The sequence below is a fragment of the Sinocyclocheilus grahami genome, unplaced genomic scaffold (genome assembly GCF_001515645.1).
Source record: "Sinocyclocheilus grahami isolate Dianchi unplaced genomic scaffold, SAMN03320097.WGS_v1.1 scaffold81.1, whole genome shotgun sequence".
Classification (NCBI taxonomy): domain Eukaryota; kingdom Metazoa; phylum Chordata; class Actinopteri; order Cypriniformes; family Cyprinidae; genus Sinocyclocheilus; species Sinocyclocheilus grahami.
In genome coordinates, this window is record NW_015505260.1 from 968499 (window position 1) to 980949 (window position 12451).

Consider the following 12451-nt stretch of genomic DNA (forward strand, 5'->3'; position numbering starts at 1 on the left):
AGAATAGACACATAATCCCTTTCATGACTCAAGGCCCGAGATCTGGCCCAGGTGAGACTCCGGTGCTAGCAGTTAGTGGTAAATCATAGTTACTTTCATATAATCTTTGACATATTATCCTCCTCTGGAGTGCATTCACAAGGTTTTAACACTGCTTATGTGGTGGGTAAAAGATATTTTCACAATTTATATTTGATGCTAAATTTCTGCCAAAGAAAACATGCAGAGTGGGAAAGAGGTCCCCGTGTACTCTGCAAATTGTAGATACAGGCGCTAACACTCAAACTCTTCAAGACTGAGCCCAAGGGTTGAGCAAGGGTCAGTGTTTGTGGTCACATTAACATGGTCATTTGCAGTTGGAAAGCCGCGTCAACAAAGAACTACCCTTTCTGGTGGAGCTCCAGGCTTGTCCACACATGCTACTCCAGTTCTCCATTACTAACTTAAAGGTCTTCCGCAGATCAAGAGGTCAAAAGGGTCATGGTGCAGACTTTCAAAAGTGACCAACGATAGCCCAGCCTACTCTTAATCCTGCGGCCTTAAAGGGATAGTTCAAAAATGTAAAGTGTGTCCATCACCTTCTTCTTGTTCCAAACCTGTACTTTCTTCTTCAGAATGCAAAACCATACATCTTGATGTTGGTGCCAAATTGACTTTCTTTTTGTGGATCGAAAAATACATTTAAAAAAATATTTTCTTTTGTGTTCTACAGCAGAAAGAAAGTAATATAGGTTCGGAAACAATATGGAGGTGAGTAAATTACACCATAATTTTCTTTTTGGGGTGAACTATCCCTTTAAGCATCTGGGTTATTGTGCCAGAACTTTATTAGAACCAAAGATATATCCTGGTACGTCGACAACGAAGATAAAACAGATTTACGATGATATTTGTAAATATTATGAAATTTCCAAAAAAGCTTTAAAAAGTCATAACCTGAGTGAACATATTTATAGCACACACGTTCTATCAGAAATGACCCAAAAATGAAAATAAACAGCACCGGTAATTGTAAACAGATGGTAAACCTGGCCATTTGGGTTAATGCAGTCACCAACAGCAGAACTTCAGGTTCAACCCAACCCCACGGTGAATAAAATAGGAACTCACATAGTCGTGGAAAGCCTTGGCCTCGCTGGAATGTTCACATGTCTCCCGTCGATCTGGAGCTGCACAGTACAGATCCCAGAATACACTGCAAAATAAGGCAGAATAAACAAAGCTGAGTATCAAATACATGGGTGAACTTCACAGAACTAAACAGCTGCCTAACTAAACACCAACAGGCTGTGGTACACTTTACACATAAAGGCCATGTGAAAAACAGCACTGAATGGCATGGTTTGTTCTAGCCCCAGTTGTTCTAATTTTTCCAAATAGTTTCTCCTAATCTTTACCAAAAATGTTTTTTGGTATGCTTGGCCTCAGCTGTGACGCAACTGACCTACTCACAAATAAAAACACAACATTGCAGTTGTCATTTACAAGCCTTAAGGGTGTCTTTTAACATGCAATATAATTTAATTCAGTGCCTTTTCACCATTCTGAGCTTTTTTTGATGGAACCACCACTCTACCATAACAATGATACAATTAATTTTTAACATCCAAACTAATTTTATTTAGATTTTGCCAGATTGAGCTGCTGTTCTAAAAACTTCCAAGTTAGCGATTCAAGATGCGAGACCAGCAGGTTTTAGGGGGCAATGCAGATTTAATTTTTCTATGGTGTGAATGTGCAAAATGGTTTCAGATCAGGCATTGGCTCCAGCACACTGTAAAAGACACAGAGTAAGAACAGAAAACTGATCTTCTTCAGTATCACACTCTTGACAGAAGAACTTGACAGCTTCCATCAAAGCTGGGTCACTACATTCATAACCCCTGGATAGCTTCCCACTTTATGAGGTGTGACCTGCAAGTGGCTAATCAATTAGGCTTGATATTTGTTAATTAAGGAAATACAGTCCTTAAGGGCTTCTGGGGGAGCAGGTTGCACTCCAAATGGTCCCTTAATTACTTCATTGAAAATAAGTACCTGTTAAACAGGTCGGCATTAAACCGCTCTCACTCTTTAGATATTGATTTAATGGACGCTTCATAAAAGCTGCTGAAGCAGGGCTTAAGAAAATGAACACAAGTTGTTCCATCTTCCGAGGCAGCACTTTTTACCGCTGTGCATTATTTCTGCTGATGTAACAAAATTAGACTTCTGTTCTGAATGTGGGAAAAAGCTTACGTTTGATGTGACAGATTGCAAAAAGGACAAAATAGGCCACTCACGGCACAGCGACAGGTCAATGGGGCTAATCAGTTTCCACCCATTTCATATATCTTGCCGTGGAGTGGAAGCCATTTGACGAATTTGTGTTCGTGAGCATAACGCAAAGGATAGCTTATGACAGCTTTCATAAATCACTCACTGTTTATGGGTGGAATAAGAGAGCAAGGTTAAACAACGTTCAGCTCAAGACTACAAAAGTAGAGGAAATGCGGGAAAAATCAAGTGTTTAGATTTAAATGCAGATTGAATTCATACTTCTTAAAGGGAATAGGTCAGCCAAAAAATAAAATTGTGTCATCACTTACACAAAACTAAATGGATTTGGAACAAAATGAGGGCGTGTTTCCATGGAGCATAAAAGATACATTTTAAAGGCCACACTGGTTGCCATTTTCCATGAAATCACAATTAATAAAGTCCTTCAAAAGTCTTAAAAGGACACAAAAGTACCATAGAAGTATTATAAAGGTAGTTCATATGCAGATCTGTGAAAAATGAACGAATGGGTATAATTCATGATTAAATCATTCAGACATTTTCTGAGAACTGCATGAACTGATTCAATGAAAAGATTCTCGGACTCAAAATAACGATTTCATTCACAAATCAGACTTCTCTCATGAACATCAAAAACAAAAAACATTCAGTCTGATCTTCACACAGATTTAAAAAAAACTTGTACAGTATTCTTTGGACCACTTTTATGTTGCTTTTTTTTTTGTCATTTTTGAGCTTGATAGCCTTAGTCCTCTTTCACATCAAGATATTCTTCAAAAATTCACCTTTTACATTCCACTGAAGAAATAAAGTCACACATATTTGCAAGAATTTTTGGGTCAACTATTCCTTTAAAAAGGTGGTGGAGGTGATGAATTTATAACAATGATGAAGATCTACTCCACCTAAATGAGAGGAGGAGGAGTAAGCAGAGGCACAAAAGATAAGAAAAAGGAAATAGAATCATAGACGACAAGATGCATTACAAGAACCATAGATAAGTGTGTAAATGAGCGCTCAGCAGGAGGTACCATACATTAAAACCTACACCTCACATCCCATAGAAGCCATAAACCAGGAAACAAATAAAACAGGTGAACAGAAAAAGCAAGAAAGGCACTTTGACAGGGGAACATCATGCCTGTTCTTCGCCATTCAGTCAGTGCACAATAAAGCTGGGCGGCATTATCATATCTATCAGCTGCCGTTAAAGAGATTGCAGCTTTGTCAGAGAGCTGCTGGAGGGAGACAGCAGGACCATCTCAAATCCAATCAGGGTGCAGGGTAAATTAAATAAGACGCCAGTTACACTTTGTTACTGAAAAGCCGCAACTAGACACACATCAAGCTGGGGAGGAATGGCGAGCACAAGCAAGTCACGTTCGGTTACCTTGATTGCAGCAGGAAAACTTGTTTAATGCTTGTGCACTCTGCATGAACCAAGTGCGATTCGAGAGGGGCCACGACTGATACAGAGGGGCCAATCTTATGTTGTGTATTTATATGCAGAACTGTAGATATCCAAATCATGTAAAGTTTAGTAAGCTTTCAAATCAGCAATAAACAGTGAATAATGGCATTTATTCACTACTGAAAATGAGAACAGTCAAATACAATTTGTATTAAACTTTTCACTTTTCAGAAGTTAAAAACTGTAATTAATAAAAGAATCCAATCTGTGAATAGAGCACAACTCACATAAAAATGATAAAACTCAACAATGCTTTAATGCAGAGCCGAATGATGAGCTGATGAGTGGCAGTTGATGGTCATCATAAGGCTAGTGAGAGAGTGCGCTGTCTGTGTCTGTCTGTCTGTCTGTCTGTCTGTGTGTGTGTGTGTGTGTGTGTGTGTGTGTGTGAGTGAGTGAGATGGGAAAGCCTGGTCAAGCCATGACTCATATGTTGTTCCAAACCTGTGTGACTTTCTTTTTTCCATGTTACAAAAGAAATTGTGAGGAAAGTTTTTGTCCATATGTAATGAAAGTCAATGGTCATCAAAATAGAGCTTGATTTGTTTTCCTTCGCCTTTCATTGTGTAGTTAACTACAGGTATAAGGTTTACTCTATTCTTCTAGTTATCGATCAACATGTTCATTATGAAAAATTATTTAATAGACAAAATACATTTAATTAAACATGTCTGAAAATCAGAATGTCAGATACATACATTTAGTTGGCAGGTTCATGAATATTTTGACTTACCTGAAAAAGTAGGTGGAAAGAAAATAAAAATCACCACCAGCCCAGTTGGAATATTCTAAACTAAATACGTGTGAATGTTTTTAAAACACTAAATTTCTAAACGAAAAAATGTCCGTTGAATTAAAGTTTGACATTGGGCCACATTATTGAAACTACAAAACGTGATATTAATGATTATTAACAAAGTTAATATTAATGGGGATCTAAAGACAATCATAAAACCTAAGCTACATATACAAAATATCTTCATAATCTCAAGATATCAGTCAAATTATCCATAAGAAGCCATTTTACATGTGGTGAATGAAGTTCGAGGTTGCGGCGGTCATGTTCAAGTTGCAACTTGTGCATCCACCAAATTTCTTTTTATGAATATGGTTAATTTCGAAGTATTTATATCTAAACAAACAATATTCGTAGATTCTCTCTACCCCGTATTGTTCTGTGCTCTGCACAGCGTCATGCAGCCGCGTAGATCAAAGTTGCCGGCGCCGCTGGTTCCGTGGCTTGCAGTTTGTTTATTAGTTAATGTTGCAAAGATTTTTTAATGATTTTTAAAAGTTTAATTACAATTTTTATAAACCCATAATCAAGCCATGAGGTTTGAGACTGATTTAATTTAAAGTATTCCTTCTCAAGTCAGTCAAGTCATTTTCTTGATTTTTAGGGGAAGTCGTGGCCTAATGGTTAGAGTCGGACTCGTAACCCAAAGGTTGCGGGTTCGAGTCTCGTACCGGCAGGGATTGTAGGTGGGGGGAGTGAATGTACAGTGCTCTCTCCCACCTTCAATGGCACGACTGAGGTGCCCTTGAGCAAGGTACCGAACCCCCAACTGCTCCCCGGGCGCCGCAGCATAAATGGCTGCCCACTGCTCCGGGTGTGTGTTCACGGTGTGTGTGTGTGTTCACTGCTGTGTGTGTGCACTTTGGATGGGTAAATGCAGAGCACTAATTCAGAGTATGGGTCACCATACCTGGCCACATGTCACGTCACTTCTTCATTTATTAGAAATATTTAAATTCACAAGCGCAGTCACGTAACTTAAGACCTCCACCTCTGATATTTTCAGTTTTTAAAGCGTGGAACGTGAGATAAACATCATACATTTGCTTCGGCATCTCGCTTGCAATATCACTTGCATAAAAAAAATACTGGAGGAAAAAGGAAAAAAAAAAGAAAAAAACTCTAAATCGTTATTTATAAAAGAAAGTAATAAAACTTAAATACATAAAAGAAAACCTACAGGCACTTTTAAAATTAAAATATTCCAGCAAACAATCAGGAGAAAAAGGGGCATTGGGATGGAGCAATGACCTAAACCACTGGATTCGAACACTGGTTGCCCGCACATGCAACAGGCCTATACATGCACACTTCCCGCCATACCATGTCTCCAAAATGTTTTCCTTTTGATAATAATAGATAATATAAGATAACATCCCAGAAAAATAACTTATAATACCTCAATGTCACGTATTTCTGAGTAAAACAGTATATTCAGCAAGAAACAAATATGTAGGAGGAAGTAATTAGATGGCGTGGGACCTTACCTATTAAAATAAATGAGAGTTTGCGAAAACAATGCCTAAATAGCCATTTGGCAGTTTTAGACAAATTATTTAATTTAAGACCATACACATCAATCAATTTTTGGGCCATTATTTTGATTTAGTCTTGATTTTAAAAACATGCTGCAACACATCAGAAGTACTACATAGAAAACACTTGTTAGAAAATTGTACAACGCCCATGCAACAACACAAAGATGTCACCAAACAATATAAAAGAAATGCTTTATGTCCATTTGTTAACCCACATATGTTTCTTTTGCTCTCGGCATCAAGGCAATATTGTAAAACATGACCTGACCTAAGAGTTTATCAGCATAAGATGTAAATCAACTGCCTTTTCATTTGCAGGAAGTCTTTTTAGACTGTGTTAGAGGAGAAAGAGTATAAAGTAAGATTGATTGTTTAAAGACATGTTGTTTTCTACCTGTTTTAATTTACATCCAGGTCAACTTTAAATGCACACACAACCATATATTTTTTTTGTTTGTTTGTTTCCTGCATTAACACGGTTGCACTTAAATGAGTGTGATGGAGGTGAACACTTCTGTGTGGCTTTTCTCTCATCTCTACCAATCACAAAGAAGGATGTCATCTTTAGGCCATCTGAAAGTAAATCAATGTAACATTTCTGTCACTCGACTTTCTCCTTTCTTAAAAGACATCCAATAAACAAATCTATGCGTAAGATAAATCGCAAATGGTCATCCTTTTTTTTGCGATCCACACCTGCACCCCAACTAAAACCACCACCCCCAACCCCTTGCTTGCCTTACAACAGATGTGGATGATTGCCCCTCTCACCAAACTTTGCCTCCACCCCCTTCTGCCCCACCCCAGAGCCTGGTGCTACCATTCAAACACCCTTACAACAGGAAACTGCCTTAGACAGAAGGGAAGAGAATGCAAAGGTGGGGGTAGTGGAGAAGGAGATTTGGCTGTTTAACACAAAGAAGACTGGAATGCAAGGAGTTAATCTGTTTGAGGGTTCTTCCGCAAACAAAGGACAGGCCTACAGACAAAGGTTGGTGGGGGTACGCACAGGGGGGAGGGGTTGGCTTTCCCTTACCATCTGGCCCTTTTGTTTGGGGGAGGGGGGTTGGTGAGGAGGGCGGTACTTCGTGGCCCCTCCGAATCCCTTAAACCCCGACATGACCCCCCCTCCTCTACGTGTTATAGCTCCAGACAGACGCTCCTCCAATAGTGTCAACACCATACAAGGACCCTCCAAAACCTACTAGACTCCTAATAATCTCACAGAGGGGAGCCAGTAATCTAAGATGGAGAATAAGTTGAGTGTGATAAATGAACACACTGCTCTGTGTGAACTTGATCTACACACACTGATCTTATTTTTGCGTAAGCTAAGAACATAACGTGAATTCCAGACAAACATGAGAGTCTCCAAAGGACCCAAGTCAGTATAGACGCCATATTTCCTTTGGTTCCAGTGAAATAAGGCCGTAAGGGATAGGTGTACAGTCTGTTTGATTGGTTCCACTGTTGTGTATCTTGGGCTCGATAGTTCAACGAACAAAATATTAAAAATGAGTCTTCTGAAAAAATCACCAGAGGACAAAAAAACTCCAGGAAACTAGGGTTACCTGCTGTAAACAACAGCTTAGATCAGCATGAATTTCCAAGCTAGTCCAAGCTAGCTTCTTGCTAGTCTAGCTAGTCCACTAGCTTAGCTATGTTTTTTACTAGCAAAAAAAGCTGGTCAACTATATGAGTCTGGATTCTCTGTTGGCTGACCAAGGGAAACTTGCTGGTTAAGCAAGAATCCTGATTGTTTCAACAGGCTTGTGAATATTGGACCTTATTGAAGGGACTGCAATACAAGAACTTGTCTTGAAATCAACAATCAGTCATACTTTGCTGAGTCTTCAAATCTTTCCACAGCATTTCACTCTAACATCTGCGTATAAAACAGGCCTAATTTTGTACGGTAACATACAAATGTAACTGTAATAAGGAGACACCTACTTCTAAAAATAATGGACCAGCTTTCATTTAGGCTCCTCTACTGCTGCTAGCAGCTAGCATGGCCATACCGTCAGAGAATGTTAGGGGTTTTGAGTTACAAGATCGATACATACCACCACCATGAGTGCAGGAATCCAGGAGGCTCTCCTAATGTGATATTCTTTTCCCATCGGATCTAAAAACATAGAAACAGACAGAGAAAAAGAGGTCAAATGCGACTAGAGCAGGTTCAGAATGCATGAACTACAGTTAAAAAGCTCCTTTATAATATCAAAACAATGAAAACAAATTAAACATCTAGCTCTTTCGGTTCAGCAGACCAGTCGTTCCAGTCTAGGGATATACACAAACCGTTTAGTTATTGTGTTATTTTAACAACTACCTGAATAGGTGGACCTACAGCCCTATAATTAGGTCTTACTGGTATAGGGTCACACTTACTGGCACATTTCAAAATGATATATGGACACCTCAATAGATTAAGACAGATACTTAAAAGTTTTTATGGTTTAAACAGACGCTCAAAAACAATTTAATTGTGATGTAATGGCCAAAACACCTGTCTGAATGTATTGTATCACTGGTGCTTTAAAGGGGGTTTACCGTGCAACATAAAACTATAAATTACAGACAAAATTGAAACATTCAATCCTAATTGTGACTTACATCGAAACCAACCTCTAAAGTATAATATATATGTCCAATATATGTCTCTAACACACCATATCAAGTATTAGCTAATGGTGATTTTCTGCACCAAATCAGGTCACGTTCACTCTCTCTTTACAGATTACATCTACTCAGCCTACCACTGTAATGGATGGTACTTTTCCAAGCAGACGTATTGATTTTATAACATGCCCTGTCCATAACTTTGCACCCAAAAAGCTGATGTGCATTATTTTGCGTCTCCCTGATGTAAGGGACTGATTAACAATGTTTTAAAGCATGTGTGTGTTTGTGCTGATCAGTGCAGAGCTGTGTGGCCCCTTGAGGTCCAAGGTGTAAGTAGAGGGAGTTTCAGCAGTAATTGTGAGGTGGCAAAGGGAACAAGCAGGTGACTGCTCCCTCATTAAGCTTCAATGCACAGGTGCATCCTCCTGCTGTGTACCTGCCTGGGCCGAAAGACCTCCCCTGTGGTGTACAAGTGTTCCTGCACTAAGGTCTCGAGATCTGACAAGTGTTCGCCTAATTGAATAGCAACGGAGGTAATGACGACTGTTGACGGCATGCATGTTGACGCCCTACTGCAGTTACATAAACACTGAAACATTGGTAAACATAGCCAACTATTTACTTGTTGACTCATTAATATTTACTTATGGTGTACAGTCTAATTTTGCATGCATATATGGCCTAAGTTGCCTTTCTAAAACTATGCTTTTGGGTTGGATTGATACCCCGATTTTGTCATCAATACCCGAGGAAACATATGCCTCAGGCAGCTAATGCAATTTAAACTATGACTGTCAAGAGATTTAATAATTACCAATAAGTTATTTTGCAGTTAACGTGAATATATTCCAAATGTCTTTTTAAGGGAAAAAAAACAACACTGTCTAAGTGTAGGGTTTGACAGTTCATTAGAATGACGCACACAGCGAAATATATTAACACTTATGGAGACTTTACAGGAGTACATTTGTAATATTAATTAAGGTTAATTAATGCTGTAGAAGTATTGTTCATATTTAGTTAATTTCATCATTTACTAATACATTTTCAAATTTTGAAATTGTAGCCTATGTGATATCATTAGTCAATTAGGGCCCCATGAAGTAAGGTTTTTTTTTTCCTAAATTCCGTTTTTTCCATTTAAATTTTTTTTATTCCGTTTTTTTCAGTTAAAATTTTTCTTGACTCTTTTTTAATAGTTAAATAAAATTTTATTAATCAAAAAGCATGTCTAATTAATTAAAATCATGAAACTTATACATTTTCACATCAATTTATTAAAAGTTTAACAAAAATTACGTTTAGGGCCCTAGAATTTTTTTTTTTTTACCAAATTCTGTGTTTTAGCATGTCTAATTATTTGAATGCATAAAACAACTTACTTTATTCATTTTTTTCTTAAAGTAGCCTTATGAATTTTTTTTTCCTCAGAAATTCTGTGTTGTGTATTTACATTTTTCTGGTTATCAAATGAAGTCATAAAACATTAATTTCATTTATCTTTTAATTATTGAAAATTAAGCAAACTTAATTTTTTGGCAAACAAAGGGGATTTACTATTCAAATTAAAACATGGAAGAAATGTTGTGTGATTATTCTTTAAAAAATAATGTTAGTAGTAGTAGTAGTAGCAGTAGTAGGCTATATAAATTCTACTGAAAAATCTTAAAATCAAACCGGACTTTTATTTTGACGGGTTGCCATGAATACCTTTACAGTTCTGTGTATGAGATATGACTGTAGTTTTACTCAAATCAAACGGTCAAATGCTCATGAAGTGACTCTCAGAGCAGTTCTGGAGATGTTATTCATGTGTTTACGTCCTTATTTAGTAAGACGGCAGACACTGAAATCAAAGCGAGCGTCACGCGCGCTTCAGTAAGTGTGTAGTAAATGAAACCGCGTGTCTGCGCCATTCATTAACAGAGACACGCAGAACATGCAGGATTTAAATCGACTTCTGCGGCTTAATATTTACAAATACTAGTCCATAATCGCAATTTGATTTAAGTGTAATGACCTATTTTTGATTAATTCATTCAAAATTTGACAAATTCCGTGACATTCCGCGTTAAACTCTGAATTCCGTTTTTATGACTGGATTCTGCGATTCCGTCTGCGTTTTTCGTATCGTGGAAAACATAGGGCCCTAGTCAATACACTTTGAACGGACATGAATGATCAAGGAAAAATGTATATATTATTATATCTATTTATATTTAAAAAGTACAATACATTTTCAAGGTTCAGTACTGTTTTTGATTTTTGTAATAAAGTTCAGAAGTATTTTACTTGGAATTTTATGTTTGTTTCCATTCAGTATCCATTTTAAGAACTACTGGTTGATTAACTGGTTATCGGCCAGTACGGCCCAACCTAGTTATAATTATCGGTAAAATCCACTATCTGTCGACCTCTAATAAAATAATAAAATGACTTATTGTTAAACATCTCACTTGGATTGGATTTAAAGATGGATTATAAAATGAAATAATATTCAGTAGATGTATTAAAAGCCATATTTCATGAATCTCACTCAACATATGGAGATGTCCAGGTACTGAAATGTGTTAAATGATGATATCTTCTGCAGTAAATTTTTAAGGAAGTTCTTTTTAAATATTTCTGTATTGTGCCACCTTACACTGGCTAAAATTCAGAAACAACATCTCACCTGTCTGACCAAGATCCTAGGAGGTTCTCACAAGCACAAGGCCAGACTTTAACACAGTGCTTCATCTTTGTCAAACTTTGAGCAAAACATTTAAAAACATGGGGCATATTTGGAAGTCCACTGTGAGCGATTAATGATACCCACATAAACAAACACAGCAGGTACCAGAGGACCACGGCAAATGCAATAAGATAGATGATAACATTTGAAAAGTTCACAATCTGTAAAGGTCCTGAAGCACTAAAGAAGAGTCACACAATCTTTTTAATGTCTTATAATGTCAAACAATTAACATTTACACATCTTTATAACTACAAACACATTTTGTCAAAATTAGCTCCCATATTCATTCAAATTATCAACTGAAAAGCTGAATGGATGACACCTGCTTCTAACAACTATGAATGACTTTTAACATAAAACACAATAAACACAATTTGTGATGACTTTCAAACCTGCAGGTTGGCAAAATCTTTAAAAATCCAACTAATTCAAGTTCCACACAAACTGGCTTCTTCATTCAATTAAAGCATAGGCTAACAAAGTTTGTATAACTTCTTATTAAAAATACAACAAACCAACAGGCTTCAAGTCTTTGATCGGCCTGAAAAGAGAGCATCACAGCAGATCGAGAGTATATTACAAACCAATTGCACTTATTTCCATAGAGGCCAATGTTGAATCAGACTTTTAACATGCAGTCGTGTTTGAGAGCCGTTCTGAACAGAAGTGGTGGCATCACCTCCACTCCAGACATGTAGTGTACTCAAGCTCCATATAATGTTCATATAGTAATCTACAGCAAAAGCTCCACCGCTTCACAAAACTGCAACGACAATCCACTTTATCATGCTAGTAGTAGTAGCCGCACAAATGTTAATGCTGTGATTGCGCCCCCTCAGTGGCGCTGAACTGATTTTTAGAAAAACAATCATAGGTGACATTGCATAATATCACTTCCATTTATTGCTCAAGACCTTTCAATGTTTTAGCAGCTAAACGCAGGATGCTTTGGAGAAACAATATCAGATATTAGTGTTCAAAGATAAAGATGTCTGTTGCAA

At 37.5% G+C, this 12451-nt stretch overlaps 1 protein-coding gene across 1 annotated transcript in view; it reads right to left on the bottom strand.

Annotated features, from left to right (window-relative positions):
• LOC107586437 (single-stranded DNA-binding protein 3-like) overlaps positions 1-12451 on the bottom strand; it is a 67702-nt gene that overhangs the window by 37981 nt on the left and 17270 nt on the right. The window contains exons 3-4 of the mRNA XM_016273805.1: positions 8152-8213; positions 1111-1195 (exon numbers count right to left, since the gene is read on the bottom strand). Of these exons, the coding sequence (XP_016129291.1) occupies positions 1111-1195; positions 8152-8213 (147 nt within the window). The remainder of the gene's footprint in view (positions 1-1110; positions 1196-8151; positions 8214-12451) is intronic.